The sequence below is a fragment of the Schistocerca gregaria genome, chromosome 2 (assembly GCF_023897955.1).
Source record: "Schistocerca gregaria isolate iqSchGreg1 chromosome 2, iqSchGreg1.2, whole genome shotgun sequence".
Lineage (NCBI taxonomy): Eukaryota > Metazoa > Arthropoda > Insecta > Orthoptera > Acrididae > Schistocerca > Schistocerca gregaria.
This window is the reverse complement of record NC_064921.1, coordinates 470,037,993-470,056,324: the sequence shown is the minus strand read 5'-3', so window position 1 is coordinate 470,056,324 and position 18,332 is coordinate 470,037,993. Positions and strand designations below refer to the sequence as shown.

At 42.2% G+C, this 18,332-nt stretch overlaps 1 protein-coding gene across 1 annotated transcript; it reads right to left on the bottom strand.

The window, feature by feature from the left end:
* Nucleotides 1-15,213: 15,213 nt before the first annotated feature.
* LOC126326387 (SOX domain-containing protein dichaete-like) lies at nt 15,214-17,772 on the bottom strand. The gene has a single exon (XM_049995636.1). The coding sequence runs from the start codon at nt 17,753-17,755 to the stop codon at nt 16,964-16,966; it is 792 nt and encodes a 263-aa protein (XP_049851593.1). The 5' UTR covers nt 17,756-17,772; the 3' UTR covers nt 15,214-16,963.
* Nucleotides 17,773-18,332: the final 560 nt, after the last annotated feature.

Genomic DNA, 18,332 nt, shown 5'->3' with positions numbered 1-18,332 from the left:
CCGAAATGACACACCGAACACGTGCGTACACATTCAAAATACGTAGAGCCATTATGGCACCATTCTTTAAATTTTTTACGCTGTATCCCTTCCGCACCAAAATAATGTCCGCACGCTGAGAAAACGTATCTTTCTGTGTGGCATAGCATTTTTGGGGAGTTATGAACAATTTCCTTTTTCCAGAATGAGATTTATTTTGTTCTAGAAGATTTGGCCTTTCTTTTCTAGCCGGCCAGAATGGCCGAGCGGTTCTAGGCACTTGAGTCTGGAACCGCGAGACCGTTACGGTCGCAGGTTCGAATCAGGCCTCGGGCATGCATGTGTGTGATGTCCTTAGGTTAGTTAGGTTTAAATAGTTCTAAGTTCTAGGGGACTGATGACCTCAGATGTTAAGTCCCATAGTGCTCGGAGCCATTTGACCTTTGTTTTCTACTTTCTCTTCTCTACCTGTTCAAGAGCGTTCTCTGGTGTTCGTATGGAAAGGATATCCGATAATTGTTCCCTCTGCTTGCTTCCGTCAACTGAAGGCAGTTTAGATAGAAAGAACGTTAGACGTCAGGGTGTGCGCAATTCTAGCACCACAGCAGAAATTACTGGCTGGTTTTCCTTCGCTGGACTACTGTCTTTATTCGTATTGCTACATTCGGTGATCTGAACAGCAGTTTCGACTCTCGCAGTTACACGAGGATGATTAAAATCATCTTCCGTAAAAATACTACGATTGTGTTGGCTTATTCCTGCGTAACTTCAAATGCTGTCGGTGTCCTCTCTAGTGCTGCTATCCAGCACTAGGCACTTTAAAGAAGAACGCTGTAGTGCTGAGCACACTTGCCCTAAGGTGCATTATTTGACAAATATATCGTTAGATCTCACTCAGGCAAACAGCTGCTACGACATGGACGAGGTAATACCGGCATTTAGACTTAACAGGTAATGCAGTAAATTAAAAATACCGCGACTGCTTGCTTAAAACCACTTGAAGTACGAGGAGCGTATATAATTTTCGATTTTCAGAAAACACTTTCTTACTTAGAGAGCAAGAGCAAGTGTCAGTCCTTTACACCGACGTGACAGAAGTCACGGGTTAGAGGCATAAACCCATACAGATGGCGCTAGTGTCGAGTACAGAACGTATGAAAGGAAAGTGCATTGGCGGAGCGGTCATTCGTAATTAGGTAATTCATGCGCACGTCATTATGGCTACAAAGCGCGAATTAACAGACTTAGAACGCGGAATGGTACTTGGAGTTAGACACATGAGACAATGCATTTCGGAAATCGTTAGCGAATTCAATATTCCGAGATCCACAGTGCCAAGAGTGTGCCGAGAACAGCAGATTTCAGGGGTTACCCCTCACAACGCAGACGTTCACGGTCTTCACTTAACGACAGAGAACAGCAAGGCCCGTGTAGATTTGCCATGGTGACAGACAAGCAACGCTGAGTGAAATAATCGCAGAGATCAGAGTGAGACGCACGAGGAACGTATCCGTTACGGCAATGTGACGGAATCACACCATCATCTGCAGTGCCTCTCATGCGCTCGTGACCACGTCGGTTGGATCTTAGACACTAGAAACCGTGACCCGCTCAGATGAGACCCGGTAAGAGCTGATGGTAAGGTTCGAGTGTGGCGCAGACTCCACGTAGCTTAGAACCCAGGTTGTCAAGAAGGCACTCTGCAAGCGGATGGTAGTTCCGTAATTGGTGTGAGCTGTGTTTACAGGGAATAGACTGGGTACTGTGGTCATAATGAACCGATCATTGATTGGAAATGGTTATATTTTGCTACTTGCAGACCATTTGCAGCCATTCATTTAGTCCAAGTTCCCAAGCAACAATGGAACTTTTATGGATGACAGTGCGCCACGCCACCGAGCCACAAATTTTCGCGACTGGTTTGAAGAACATTCTGGAAAGGTCGATCGAATGATTGTGCCATTCGAATCATACGACGTGAATCCCATTGAACATTTATCTGACATAATCTAGAGTCAGTTCGTGTACAAGATACTACACCGGCAACGCTTTCGCAACTTTACAGGGAATAGACTGGGTACTGTGGTCATAATGAACCGATCATTGATTGGAAATGGTTATATTTTGCTACTTGCAGACCATTTGCAGCCATTCATTTAGTCCAAGTTCCCAAGCAACGACGGAACTTTTATGGATGACAGTGCGCCATGCCACCGAGCCACAAATTTTCGCGACTGGTTTGAAGAACATTCTGGAAAGGTCGATCGAATGATTGTGCCACTCGAATCATACGACGTGAATCCCATTGAACATTTATCTGACATAATCTAGAGTCAGTTCGTGTACAAGATACTACACCGGCAACGCTTTCGCAACTTTGGACGGCAATGGAGACAGCATTCCCAGTATTTCTGCAAGGGGCTTCCAGCGACTTTTTGAATCCGTGCCACGCCTAGTTGCTGTACTACGCTGGGCAAAAGAAAGTCCAACGCGATGTTAGGAGGTATCAAATGGTACAAATGGCTCTGAGCACTATGTGACTTAACATCTAGGGTCATCAGTCCCCTAGACTTAGAACTACTTAAACCTAACTAACCTAAGGACGTCACACAGACCCATGCCCGAGGCAGGATTCGAACCTAAGACCGTAGCAACAGTGTGGTTCCGGACTGAAGCGCCTAGAACCGCTCGGTCACACCGACCGGCTAGGAGGTATCGCATGGCTTTTCTCAGCCCAGTGTATGTCACTATGGTCTGCTACATTTGCTGGCCAATGTTAGTTTCCATGAAGTGTAGCCAATACGGAAAAACCATACGTGCGTAAACCGAGCATTCTCTTGGTCAATCTTCTCTTAAGTTTCTGTATTATGGGAGGGAATAGTCCTTAAATTGTCCCCTGAATAAGTAACCTTCCACGAAAAGTATGTCGTACAATCCCGCTCTACTGTATTTTCCTTACTTCTGGCCAATAGCGGCAGAAAACACGAAGAACACCGTCCTTTCGCAGTTGGGCAGCGAGGCGCCAGCCTGATGTAGTAGTTGGTCATTACGCGCCTTTCACCGACTCTGCTGGTGCACGTCACATTGTGAAAAGCAATTCACGCCGCCAAACGAGCAGGCTGCCGCGTGCTACTCGCTGAGAAGCTGCGCCCGTATCGATTATGGCGTTGCTCGTTACAGCGGACAGGAAGCGGCCCGTCTGCCGTACTCTGCACGCTAATAAGCTCAAAGGCTGCGCCGGCGGCCGCGCACGGCCCCGCTCCCAGAAGCCGTGGCCCCGCCACCACGACAGCTGCTCGAAGCAAACAGAGGTGCCAATGTGCCAGTTGTTTTCGCGCTACATTCACTACACTACTGCCTCCGCAGAGATTACAAATAACAGTAACAGCGCGTCAAGGATTTGGGGATAGTTCGGGGCTGAACACGCAACTGATCCTGTAAGAAGGTGTCAACATCGCCTCATTCGTCACAGAAATATAAAAAGTATTTCCTCTCGAACTTAAAAAGTAACTCGTAGAGTCACTAACACTCCCTATCCTTGATCGTGGTGATTCTATTCTCCAAGCACTTTCGTAAGAGAGTAAGAGTGGCTCGAACTGGCGATGAATGCTTGTGTGCGATAAATGGTTCAAATGGCTCTGAGCACTATGCGACTTAACATCTGAAGTCATGAGTCCCCTAGAACTTAGAACTACTTAAACCTAACTAACCTAAGAACACTCGGGCATGGATGTATGTGATGTCCTTAGGTTAGTTAGGTTTAAGTAGTTCTAAGTTCTGGGCGACTGATGACCTCAGAAGTTAAGTCCCACAGTGCTCAGAGCCATCTGAGACATTTGATTATTCTGCCACGGAATTCTCATCCGGGGTTCAGTTACTAAGGTATCGGTGGAAATATGTTTGGCGGAAAATCTTATTACACTTGATAGCGGCTTTCAAGTGGATAAGGCTTGGGATTCTATGATTCCTTTACTTTCTTTAGAAAGAAAACATTTTATAGCTAGCGATATATCTACCGACAGTTAATTTTATTAATTTTGACGTCTGAATTTTAGATCAGCGAGTGCGCTTTCCGACAGAGCGTGCGTGTAGTGTCACCATCAGGCGTGCGTCTCCGCGCCAATTTTTGGCACAAAGTTGGCGACGTGCACTCCTCAGTGCAAAACATTCACCTGTAAATGGCTGACTAGTTATCAGCAGACTTATCGGTGAAAAATGTCGACATAATGCAGTTGCAGCCCAGAACAATAGTCTTCCAGCATTTTCGAAAAGCGCCACATCTTCTATCGGCGATTAAACGGAATATCTACGTAGTAATGCCAATTGCTCGATTAATATATGACGAACAGAGACCAGTACGTTACAGGATGGCCAACACGGAACGAAAAACAATAATGATCGTGCACCAAGCAATGTTATCAACACTGTAAACGACTGAACAGTACTATTAGACTATTGACTGATGATACTGTTCTGCACCCAAAAATCTCATTGTTGGATAATCGTAAGGAAATTCAGAAACACGAAGAAAAATATCTAGTCTGTGTCCTGAATGGCACCTCTATTTAAATGTGGGTTACCGCAAGATAACGTCTGTAACAGAGAGGATGAACTCGATTTTATCCGATTAGAAAATTAGTGGCGAACATGTTGATATTTAGACCAGAGAAACACTGATTGAATGGGAGAGGGAATCGTTAGTATTGGTACGAGGAACGTTGGGCCTTGGAGTTTGCAGTATGTAAGTGTAGGGGTGGACCCTCTGAAATACTGGCAGAAAACCACACGCGAGCGGAACAATCGTAATGCAATTAAATCGAACACTTTTAAGTTTGAGTCGAAAGGAAATGAACAAATTATTTGTATTTCTTTTCCGAGGTACCGCTGGAGAATCCACTTTAGATGATTTTCGCACATGTTAATTAAAATAAAAACGCTAGTATCTTCAAAAATAAAATTCAATTAAGTGCTTTAGTCTACTGGACGACGGTGCACTTAAGTACCCCCACAGTGGTAAACGATGGTTATCAAAGTCACTGATGGACTTTTTTTTTTTTTTAATGAAGTTGCCCGGAAAGTTACTGTGAAATCGGGGAAGAATAAAGTATGTAACGAAAATTTTAAATATCTAGGGGAGAGGATACATCCCAACATTCCGTGAAAAAAGCAGCCTTGATCAGCACCATGTTGTTCGCCGCCTAATTAAAACCTTATTGTGCAGTCATTCGACTAAAAGTTCTACATGCGTGAGAGCGATTCGTAACAAATAACATAGGTGAGCTCAAACAATTGAAAAGTAATTGAAGGATGATTCCGCGAAAGGTTTTGTGCGTGAGTGAATGATATGGGGAATACATTCACATTTGGAGAAAACTTATGACAACGTTCGGAAAAGCAGCATTTTTTCTAAATTTTCCTGAAAAGGATAAGTGCAGAAAATTTGTCGAGCCAAACCATTGTCTACTTTTTGAACGAAACACTAATATAAATTGCAGAAATAGAAATATACTTGCAAGAAGCAAACACAGCATAAAACTCGACGGAAAAGAAAGCTTTATGGACAACAAAGATTCCAACAAGGATACACGGCAAGCTGTGAACCGAAGAAAGATTGGAAGCTCGCCGATGAGTAGTTGGAGAACGCTAGGCCAGTTTTACAGCTCAAGGAAAAAACAGAACGTGGTCAACAGTTGTCTGAAAAAGAATTTAAAAAAAGATAATATAATATCCATGGACAGATGAAGCTCAGCGTAATTTATTGACACCGATTTCGTAAATTAAAAGCTATTTCAAAATATTTAATACACTTAATCATTCGCATAATTATTTAATCCGAGACGTTTTGAAAGAGATTTGATTTCATCTTCAGTTTTTATTATTTGGTGCTACAAGTACGTAGTATCTGTGTTTTGGCACTGCGTGCAGTCAGATGAAATGGAAAGCAAGCGTTTGGTTTCAAGAGGACGGATATACAAGTATTCGCATCTGAAGTTGGCGTCTTTATTTCCGTTTATCACAAACGTAGTACAATGTGGACCACATCGGTACTGTACGGAGTTCCAGTTGTTGTAAAGTTGCAGAGAGAATCGCGTAATGAAGATGAAGGCGACGAAATCTCCGAAACGCATTGAACGATAGTACTTAATAAATCAGCAACCACAGGCTTTAAAATGTTTACACTATAATGGGGAAGGAAATGAAAGTTTCATAAGTTTATTCGTAATGTTAATATCAGAAGTGACAATACGAGCGAGAAAATACGCCGAAAGGCTGCTTACTTCTGGGTTAAAGACTGTTCCTAGCTACTTGGGAGTATTTACGTCGACAGATTAATACGGGTGAGTTGTAGGCTGGACAGTCAGGCCCGAAGATTGTGTATATGTACCTTCTCTCGCTGTTTATAATGTTCGGGGCAGTTACGATGTGTTTATTCTACATGGCTGGACGAGTTGCTTTCACATACCTCAATTCGTGACATGGCTGGACGAGTTGCTTTCTCATACCTCAATTCGTGACATGGCTGGACGAGTTGCTTTCACATACCTCAATTCGTGACATGGCTGGACGAGTTGCTTTCACATACCTCAATTCGTGACATGGCTGGACGAGTTGCTTTCACATACCTCAATTCGTGATTGAAATTAAAACACGTGAGTTCTTGTTTTTACGTCTCTTACGTGCGCGCGCCTACCCCGACGGACTACTGTGTGAGGTATTCTGACAAAGCTTTATAAAAGCTGAATACCTACTCAAAAGCTCTTGTTATATAATCTCAACATCAACAGCAAGCAAAATATTACTTAATATTTACTTAGACAATACTTGATTTTTTCAGTCATCGCTATTATGAAATGCGTATTTAAAAGGGTGACAAGACTCAGCACCATAATGTGACCTGTTAGTAGAAGTAAATCGTTAGTCTGTAACTGCAGCAACGGAGGCTTTTACGTTGAATTTCGTCTATTTGGCTAGATAATAATCGAAAGCTTTCTCCCGGAGTGTTGGCGATACAAGGTGATCATTTTTCACAAAAAACATATCGAACATACAGCGACTGTATCTGTATTCCACCCTTCCACACCCTATTATGCTTTCCTCGTACTGTTGACTCTACCAGCGAAGATTCTAGAATATTTCTTGTATACTTCGTCTAGCACACACATCCCCGGTTATTTTTGCGGTTGATTCAGCGCTGTCCCTTTCCGGTTTGAAAAATATATTCGTAACTCTTATTTTCAAGCAGCATACATGAAATTCAGATTATAAATCTGAGCCTCGAAATGAGTTTTTACATCTGGCTGCCCTGGGATAGATTGATACGCCCCACTGTTTTTCCCCACTGCTGTGTTCATAATATGCCCCCTCTCAATAACATAACCAAAAGCCGGACTTGTGCGCAACTGAAGAACGTGGTGCATGCAAAAATCTAGGCTAAATCTTTATCCAGTAGTGGATATCCAGAGATGATGATAATATTCGCCTGTGGAAAATGATTTGTGAAATGCAGCAAGTAATTTACGACGAGATAATCGTCCTCCGCTACTGACAATCTACAAACTCAGATAATTCACCTATGTTGAACAGAGGGTGAAGTTCACGTGGTGACCCCATAGCCTTATGCAATGTTACAACGTAGACTGAAGAAGCGTTTTTGGAGTGGACCAACTCAGGATTAAGTTGGAAATTGTTACTATCTCCTTCACGAAGAAGAAAAATTACTCACTGTAACTGTAATGTGCGTAACGACACAGTTCTGTTTTCGTATTAAAAGCTTGATTTCAATTGCATGTCCTATCCAATTGTGCTTCACTAAATGTACTGTAGAAGTATCCAAAGCTTTGCTTTTGTCAAAGTATTAATGCTTTATGTTTCGCAACCGATGATGCACAGTTCTAAACTTTTCTATGAATCTCATAGATGACGCTTGACTTTATTTATAAGCCATTTGAAGTAAACATCTGAGACATCTCCGACTTATAACTACTTGTAATTTGTCTACAAAGTTTTAGAACACTAGCTTATTTACTACCTTTTCTATTGAAAAAAAGTGCCATTTTCTGATTGAACGCATAATAAAATGTTTGGAAAGACTGTAAAAAGAGCGAATCGTCACTGTTAGAATTTCGTGTTCTTCTTATGCCACGTATTTGGCGGTTGTTCTTTTCTTCTTACTGCCAAACAAAAATATGTGCTTTCCTGACAAGTATATTTTTTCTTTTAACTTGCACAGGCAGATGAAGAAGGGGACCCGTCTCGTAGATTCTCTTAACGGCTAAAATACCGGAATTTCTTCCGTAATTATTAAAGTCGAAGGAGAATATGATCTAATGAATTCTTTGTTCTGTAATCCTATGAAGATGATAATTCTTTTTCTGTTTCATCGTTCATGTGATCCAAAATAAAAGCTTTTATGTGGTCGATCTTAATAAATGATGACAAATAGGAACAATTCACCAGATTTTGTCACAGGAAATCGGAAAGATGTGTTCCGGTATCATGCTTCCAACTTCAGATGCATTTTTTTCACGTGGATGGGACATTTAACGCCAGAAGTAATGTACAGATATTGTCATACTGCCGCGAATTATCAATTAAACCGAGCGTGATCTAATTATCTGAATACTCGTATGGTGTCAAAAAGAGTAGCACTGGCATAGTTTGTAAATTTGTTTTCTTTTTGTTACAATCTTGTGAAATGATGGGAGAAACGGACACATCTTTCTACATGGAACGACGCAGTAAATTGCAGTTTTTCAGTTAGAAAGTATTACGTCAGTGCAGACGATTCAGCTTCGAGTCGATTGGTCCAAGATTTTATCCCTGTGAAAGGGCCCTTTTCGAAGATTACGGTTTTTCTGTGGGAATAACGTACTGAACATCCTGTTGGTATAGTAATCTACATTCAGGACAAACGTTGAGAACCGGGGATGCTGCATGCCACTCTAGTACGTAACTTAAGCAAAAGACAACAGTCGTGTATTACCCACAAATGCCATTCGAAGAAAATAAACTTCCCTAGAGCTATGCTGCGATTAATCGCCCAACACGTACGATGGCGTTTTTTCTACAGTCTTTGTACCTGTTACTTCAGAAGCCAAACTGGCGTCATAGTTATCTCGTATGAGACACGCCTCTGTTTTTGTGCTTCTTCTGGCACTGGCTGAATTGGCGTGGACGGAGATTTTGCTCTCAGTCAAGAACGTTATTAATGGCGCTAAATATTCTGTGTGAGATTAATGCCTCGTGCTAACGATTTTCTGATTAGAAATTAATGGCCCTTGCGGGAAGGATCACAGCGTAAAACGCGACTAACATTAGGTGCGGGAGGTGTCTGGCAGAGCGCCCTTTGTCGCCGCCGACCACGCCGGGCGAGCGCGAAGGGCTTCAGGAGACCATAGTCCTGCTGCGATTATACGCAGAACCGTGGAAAAAACTGTTGTAACCAAAGCCGCTTATTCTTGCGCTTTTAGTGTTGCTAGTCCTGATATGGTAACTGAAACGCCGTATCATCCACCATTGCTTTACAATTAACACTTGATAATTAAAAACATTTTCCTTTAGAATAATAATTTCGAAGAAAATGAAATATGTTCGGAGATCTTTTTTCTGAATGTTCTGGTATGAAGGTGGTCTGTACCAGAGCAATTGCTTCGTTTGATTTCTCACCCGTTTTTATTTATCTGTGCTGCTGCACTGAAAACTGAAAAACACGTATATCATGTGCCGCTTCAATTCATAATTTGAAACTGAACTTTTGATGCAACTGTCTGTGCTGATTTTTATATAGATAGCTCAGTGACAAGTTCCTTAACTGCTTTCTTTGGTTCGTTTTGGTTGTAAGAACTGTCTTTACAGACTTTATTACGTTTGTAAAGAGTTTGACATTAACAGACACCTTATGAACATTAAAGATTTCGTAAAGAAAGTATGCTTCTCAACTTTGTAAATCATGATCTAAAGTATTCTACGTGTGTTTTGAAACAAGACGATGAAAAAAGAAAGGGGGAAAAATCCTTATTTTTCTATTCTAGATGTATGGAACATGCCAAGATAGTTAGTCTTTACAGTTGATGTTACTTGTTACAATTAAAAATATTAAAAGAGTAATGAAGTACGGTAATTTACGTTTCCCATTAAGCTAATATGGTCTGTGGTTCAGATCTTCCAGGTCCTAGCCCACCAGACGATTTTTGTGACTTCCTGGATATTTGTAGTGATACCCAGTCTGATACTGGTGAATAACCTCATGACGAGTTGCATTGCGCTTCGGACAACTTAGAAGCAGAACTATAATGTTCTCAGCGGGTTGAACTAATAAAAGGGTCTGGTGTTTCCGATCCACTGAGGTCACCGAAACGGCACTACGTTTAGGTGTTTGACTCTCATCACACAGCGGTAACAGCTGTGCATCAGTACCTGTTGCTCATTCTTTGTGTATAAAGGACTGTTACGAGAAACCTGATAGAGTCTGAAATAAAATTAAATGTTCCGCTCGTAGCTGGAATATTTAAAAGTGTCATTTACGATACTTGTCCAACATAGTTCTATTACTAAATATCGGGTTTTCCTGGATGTGTGGGAGAGTAGCGCAAGGGATCAACATTGATTCAGAATAAACTGCTAGAAAATCTCTGACGCCTTGAGAGAAGTACTTTTTATCCAAGAACCTCGTGGATTATAGAAAAACTGGGCATGGAGAAATGGTTTTTGAAAGCTGTACACAAAGAAGGGGAATGTTTCAGATGTGTCTACCAGAGGTGAAACTAAAAGACGGTGTGTTTGTTAGGAATGACAACCTAAACATGATCCCAACTTTGTACCAAAAATGACTGTGAATGAGAGCTATGCCTGGCGTAGCGCCATTGTTCATCAGTGACAAACAGAAGATGGTATTCCATTATACTGGGAAAGTTCAAGAAGCCTCATCAGTCACAGAAATTTCTTTTTCATTGAAAATTTGGGTGAGATAAGGAACAAAGCGAGTGTTTTGATCAAGACAAAGTGATGGAAAGATGATACCACGGCCACTTCAGAATCAATATAAGGCGAGCCTGCTGTTAGTCACTTCACGGAGACGTACAACAGGTAAGTTCTCAGACAGAGAGGTATAAGAGACGGTTTAAAGGGAAGAAAAAGGACATTTAATGTAAAGAAAAAATAATTCTTATGAACCAAAGGGTTTGTTTTCTAGTTCATACTTCAATAAAAATTCGACGATACTGCAAAATTTGTTTACTTCTCATTCCAATTACATATTTTTTGTATATTTTCTACTTTGTAGGGAAGTCACATTCTGACAAAACTTTACGTGATGAAAAAAAAAAATTAACTGACGTGAGATATGGGCCGGCCAGAGTGCCCGTGTGGTTCTAGGCGCTACAGTCTGGAGCCGCGTGACCGCTACGTTCGCAGGTTCGAATCCTGCCTCGGGCATGGATGTGTGTGATGTCCTTAGGTTAGTTAGGTTTAAGTAGTTCTAAGTTCTAGGGGACTGATGACCTCATATGTTAAGTCCCATAGGCCTCAGAGCCAGAGCCAACGCTTCTATTAGTCGATTGCATTATTATTGTACTTCTGGAGTGAGGGCGCTTTGGTCGGCTTATCGTGATATTTCACGAGGACCTCATATGTTAAGTCCCATAGGCCTCAGAGCCAGAGCCAACGCTTCTATTAGTCGATTGCATTATTATTGTACTTCTGGAGTGAGGGCGCTTTGGTCGGCTTATCGTGATATTTCACGAGGACATGTTGCACCACTAGATACACACAGCTGACTTGAAAGCTTTGATAGTGCGGTGCGGTATCCTTAGTCACCACTGTACTTGATCCCTGTAAGGTCAGCGCGTGTTTCTCATGGCATCCACAGGAAGCTAACTGCAGCAGTATCGTTGTCGGGTAGTAGCTTCATGAACGGCACGCTTACTTGCCATTTGTTATGCCACTGGAAAGATAGGGATACTGGAAGTGTGTGTGTGTGTTCTGTGATATAACTAATGCTTGATACCTGAACAGCAATAACCATCTTTTTTTTAGTTGAGTCTTATGATAATGTGTTATATCGTTTTCCTCGTATATGATCTAAAATATTTGCATATTCTCGGATAATATTCAATTACAGTTCCTCCTTTGCTTCTCAGAAATACAAATTTAATAATTGCATGACCATGTTCCGCATGCTTATACCAATTCTATTGGTCCAGTGGGTATTTCTGCGCATGCCAATTGCTACATCATATCACTGGACGTAATTCGTAGGGTTGTCACAGGTATTTATTGGCACTGTATGTCAACGCTTACTGCCTGAGGCCCGTAGTAATGGTCCTCAGGTAGTGGTTTCTTTCTCCTTGACCAAATACTTCTTTTGTAATTCCGTGGTAATTAAATATTAAGAGTCCAACCACCCTTGTAAATACCAATACTTTTACTGTGACTCGTGAGTAAAATGTTTCTAGTTTTTGTATAAAAAACTAGTAGCACTATCATTAAACGCTCTACCTGTCTTGTAGCAAGTACAGAATGAGAATTTAAGTAGGAACTACCTATGTGGGCTTGCAGTTGTACTTATTTCTGCGTTGATACTTTATGGCAACGTTATTTTCGTAATTCCCAACCGAGATACAGGCAGAATGAAGAATTTTGTCATGTCATTTCCAATATGGTATACATAAATAAACCTGTAAGTCAATCTATATAAAGTCAATCACATTTCTGATAGTTATATTTAACACATAACTATAGTTTTTTCCTGCCTTTCAAACTCTCTCTGTAGTTGCTTCTTCGACCTTAAAATTGAGTGTGTTGTGCTGTACCTATCGTAATAGTTACTGTATAGACTAGCTGTACGTCAACACTTCGATGTTTCCTGGTCTGCTGTCTATTCAAGTGATGAGCAAGTGTATATTATTCTTAGATATTGTGACTGAAGAAGGAATACATTTTTTATAGGTTTCAATTGACGAAGTGTTGAATTGTGTAGATTTGTAGAGAGAAACCTTCTCAGGTCCCAGACGATAACTCCATCTCAGGAGATGTGTCAACGAGTTTCCCACTCGTCATTGCCTGGTGGCCTGTGGTAATTTTCTTGATAAAATTTCCTAATAAAACTTACATTCGCTTCGTCGGTAGTAACCTTAATTCACTGAAACCACGAAGCGTTTTAAGAGTTTTGCATTTGTGTCTCCTCTAAAGGCCAATTATAAATACGAGTGTAGGTAGCATTGTAGAAAAATATATCAGTTCATTTTTACTGTTATTATTATGAATCTGATCCCACACCTACAACCAAACCATGAGAAAATACTTACCAGTTTACTCTTGAAGAACACCTATATTATGTCAATATTATGCGAATTTTTAGTCTTTAACGTTTGTGAAACAACTCAGTAACAATATGCGCTCTAAATTTAAACAGGAAAAATTGACTCCACATTTGATAGTATTGTTTCCCTACATGCATTATCCTTGAGGTGCCATGGTCTAGACAGACTTAAAAAAAAATTTTCAAATGTGAGAAATCTTATGGGACTTAACTGCCAAGGGCGCCAGTCCCTAAGCTTACACACTACTTAACCTAAATTATCCTAAGGACAAACCTCCGCCGGAACCAGCCGCACAGTCCATGACTGCAGCGCCTGAGACCGCTCGGCTAATCCCGCGCGGCGACAGCCTTTCATTTGTTTCTTTTTAGGAAGCGTGAAACGAGATACGTAACGATATTACTGAGTTCTCTAAGAAGGCAAAAATGTTTAGTACTGAATGCCGGAACAATATCTTACAGTTTTTTGTCTGTGATGCCACCTATAACAGGCGCAGCTCCTTGTTTGCACAGCTAAAGAACGTGATTATGTTTCTGAACAGTGCTAAAGGTGGAAAAACCGAAGGTGTGACAACGAGCAAAAAAGAGTACAGGATAGCCTCAAAAAGAAAATTTTCTTTTAATTTGTGGAAGATGACGGACATAACTTCTCTTGATCACACACTTCTCTGCAGTTAGTAAGTTCAGAATTCATATTAGTATTTTACATACTTAAGTGACACAGCTGATTTTAGAAATGAGCTCCACTCCATTTATTGTCTGTACCTTATTGGTTCCTGGTGTTCTTTTAAATTGCTTAACTGCTACCAGCGACCAGTAACAGTAAAATCACTTAATTATGTTTGTGATTTCTTTCAACATGTCTCAATCAGGCAAAAAAAAAAACCAAACAAAAAAAATAGGTCAAATGGCTCTGAGCACTATGCGACTTAACTTCTGAGGTCATCATTCCCCTAGAACTTAGAATTACTTAAACCTAACTAACCAAAGGACATCACACACATCCATGCCCGAGGCAGGATTCGAACCTGCGTCCGTTGCGGTCGCGCGGTTCCAGACTGTAGCGCCTACAACCGCTCGACCACCCAGGCCAGCTCAACTCAAAGAAACGATACCGGTAACAGGAAGAACATACTTATTTAACAAAAATTTATAAATGACGTATAATTATTGCTTTAGTTCAGTCCTAAAAGTTGTCTTAGTTCTTTTTTAGGAAACTTTTCAGTCGTAACACATTAATATAAGTTGTATGTCTGCAATCTGGTCAGTTCTTTTTTTATTTTCTTGCCTTTAATTTGCTAAGAATGTAACTTTTTCGTATTGCTAACATAAGAATTTTCATGAAGGTCGCCAGTAAACACAGAAACTCTTACTGAAAGTAATTTATAACTGCAATAAGTAAAGAACCGAAACAATTTTTAGAAGGAAAAATAAACACTATGTAATTCATTCCTGTAATACTTGCTCATTACTAACCTGGTTATCGATTTATTACATCGTCCTCAGGTGATAAGAGTTCTTATCAGTAAATTGCTAGTGGAGCAAAACAGTCTGTTTCTGACTCTTAAATATGACATAGCAGTATAAAAAAAAGTGACGGATACATTATTGCAATCGAAACAGTCGTAATGAAATGATGCTAGTTTCATAACATCATATGGTTTATTGTATGGTTCAAAATCTATCTACAACTTTTAAATAGATGCACATTGTTAGCTAGTTACTGCAGGATTTCTCATCTCTGAAGTAAAGGTTTTCTGTGAATGTTACAAAACTAGGACAACAGAAATAAGGACAGGATTTGGATGCTTCTCTTAAAAGAAAATACCTAAGACGTTGCTGAATTTTTGCTAATCTAAGAATAGACGTAAAAATGACACAGGAAGGAATATGAAAGCAATTGACAACACAGATTTTTGTATAAACATACCTTTTATTAACAAAATTGCACACTGTAATACAACATGAAGGTGCATGAATTATGCACGTCAACATTACCAGACGAATGGCATCCAGAGTCAGTATGGCACAAAATTATTCGAATAACTGCTGTGAATGATCGGGCAAGTGAAGCTTTGCCGCTGATGAGAACTTTTACATTGATGAACACGAAGTAATGTCAAAGCTAAAGTGTTTTCATTTTGCATAGTACAACGTAATAATTCACTATAAGATGGTAACTACATAGTATGATAACTAACAGTAATAACATTATGCGATCTCGTGAAAAAAAAACCGTTATGAACAATGCTGTCAATGATGACAACAAAGAGACACACACGCACACATTTTTCTACGTTTATAACAGCGTAAAATTACTTCATATCATTTGTACAAAATCAGTAATAAATACTATTACTCTCGTAATTTTTTACAGACAATAAAATAAACGAATTTCGTTAAATTATTTACAGTACAAATATAAAACAAACTTCAGAAGCGAGTAGTGTGTTTTTGGTCAGATACGAACATATTGCGAAATGGTGGAGACCTTGTCATCTCATTGTAAAGAGACCTAAGCTTAACATATTGTTTTGTATGGTACCAGAGTAAACGAATTAAATTCAACTGCACAGAGCTTTACTGAATAAATAAGCTTTTATAGCACACAGCAAGTAACTTTCGTTCTTCCACTAAATTTTGTAATAGCACGGGTTTTATACAGGACTGTGATTTGTGCATGAATTGTTAAACGAACAGCATAGTGCTGTGTGTCATTAGAGGTGGCCTAGTTGGTAGTTGTTGCAGCAATGAGAATAGACCATTTTATGAAGGACAAAACAAAGTGACACTGTACAACTTAAATGTGGACTTTAGAATTTTCAAACAGAGAACATTTGTGGAACATTCGAATAATAAATAAACCAAGTATTAATGAGCCAACTGCTAAACAATGACGTTATTTTTAAAAACCTGCTACGCAGTGAAGAACGGCAAAGCAATGCGAAATAAAATCCAATATTAATTACACGAAGAATTTCAACGCGAAGTGGAGCTGGTTTATTTCCTTCAAACAGTTAACAGGGGGAAAAATACAAAAAATGATAGTCAGCCCAAGAATAACTCAAACATGAATAAGTTTCATATTAACCACGAGCAACCATACGTTTACGCAGTGGAGAGCTCTTAGGTGCATAACAGTGTGTTAGATGAACCAGCAAACTGCAGTTGAACGAGAACATTATTTGTGTGATTTTATTTTTCTCTGGTGTCTTGATGATGGGAACGTAAGAAGAACAAATATAAGAGTTACACGAGCGTAAGCTGGATACCAACAAGTAATGACATTTCTTATGAAAAAGCAAGGTAAAGGTGTCTCCAGTGCACCTCTCTAAAACGTAATCTTAGGGATGCGCAGGAACCAGATTGTAAACTTAATATAGGCCATTTAATGACACTTTATGTACAACAAATACTTAACATTAAGAACACAGGGAAACTTACACGTTATGATGAGACAGTATAGTACTGCTGGTACCAGCTGACGAAAATTAAAGAGACAATATGAAGTAGAAAACTGGTTTTGGTTACTCGTTGGCTTCAGAAATGAAGACATCTAACAAGATAACGTAACAACGTTCGTAGTGCTGACGCACAAGAGTTTGGCTTTGGTAGGACAGGGCAGTGAGCCCTTCTCGCTGCGCGAGTCCACACGGGCGAGTACTCACACTAGAAGATGACCGGGACGGGCCGGCGCAGCTCCACGTCCCCCGAGGAGGCGGCGGCGGCCTGCGCGGCGGCGGCGTACAGCAGCGGCGGAGGCGGCGGGGGCGGGAAGAAGCCCAGCGGCGCCGGGGGCGGAGGCGACGGGGGCGGCGCACCGGCGCCTGCCTTGGACTGCGGCGACGGCAGCCGCACCGGCGGGTACAGCGACGAGTAGAAGGACGAGATGAGCGACGCGGCCGCCGCAGCCGTCGCGCCCGACTTGTCGCCCGCCACCAGTTTCGACAGATGGACGGCGTCGAAGGCAGAGCCCAAGTACGCGTGGTGGTGGTGATGGTGCGGGGGCGGCGGCGGGGGCGGCGCCGCGAACATGTCCGCGTGGTGCTGGTGGTGGAAGTAGGGCGGCAGCGCGAAGCTCGGGAACGCCGACGCCTTGAGCGACGGCGGCGCCAGCAGCGCCGACTGCTGGCCCATCGCTATGCCGCCGCCGGCCTTGGGTTTCCGCCGCGGCCGGTACTTGTAGTCGGGGTGCTCTTGCATGTGCATGGCTCGCAGCCGCTTCGCCTCGTCGATGAAGGGCCGCTTCTCCGTCTCGGAGAGCAGCTTCCACTCGGCGCCCAGCCGCTTGGAGATTTCCGAGTTGTGCATCTTAGGGTTATCGAGCGCGATCTTGCGGCGCTGGATGCGTGACCAGACCATGAAGGCGTTCATGGGCCGCTTGATATGCGGCTCGGCCTGCGCCGGCGTCTGCTGCTGCTGCTGCGGCCGCTCCTGGGGGCTCCAGTTCTGCACGTCCATGGCTGCTGCCGGAGCCACACTGAGCAGCACGGACCTCGTGCTGCTCCTCCCTGGAGGGGCGCCCGGGGCGGGGCCGAGCTCGCGGGGGGCGGAGCCGGCGCCGGCCAATAGCGGGGCGGGCCGCCCCTCCACGCGCTCGGCACTGCCGCCCCTGCCGGAATCGGTAATGTGACCCCTGTGTATAAGTGTAAAGGTGTTTGCGAGTCGTAAAATTATACGGCTGCCCTCACCGGCGGCGTATAATGGCACCTGCAGAAGACGCCGTAACAGCCGACGCTAATGCACTCTGTAAACAAAGATGTATACACCGCCGGCCGGCTGGCACAGGGCCCGAGACGCGCACCTGTGTTTGTGTGAGGTGTAACAAAAAAGGTACAGAAAAAAACGCGTATATGCCGGGGACGCCTTTGCCGTGGCTTTCTTCTAGCGCTGCACCGGCGTGTGACAGCAGCAGCAGCCGCCTTGATTTCCCTGGTGTGTGAGAGAAGCCTTAGCTACAGAATTTTTCGTATATGGCTAATGGAGCGAGCAGGCGCTCGTGTCCGCTTTCTGCAGCGCCGCCCGTATTGTCGGCTGG

What these genes read in the sequence shown, in the direction of transcription:
- LOC126326387 (XM_049995636.1), bottom strand. Translation starts at nt 17,755, where the DNA reads ATGGACGTGCAGAACTGGAGCCCCCAGGAGCGGCCGCAGCAGCAGCAG.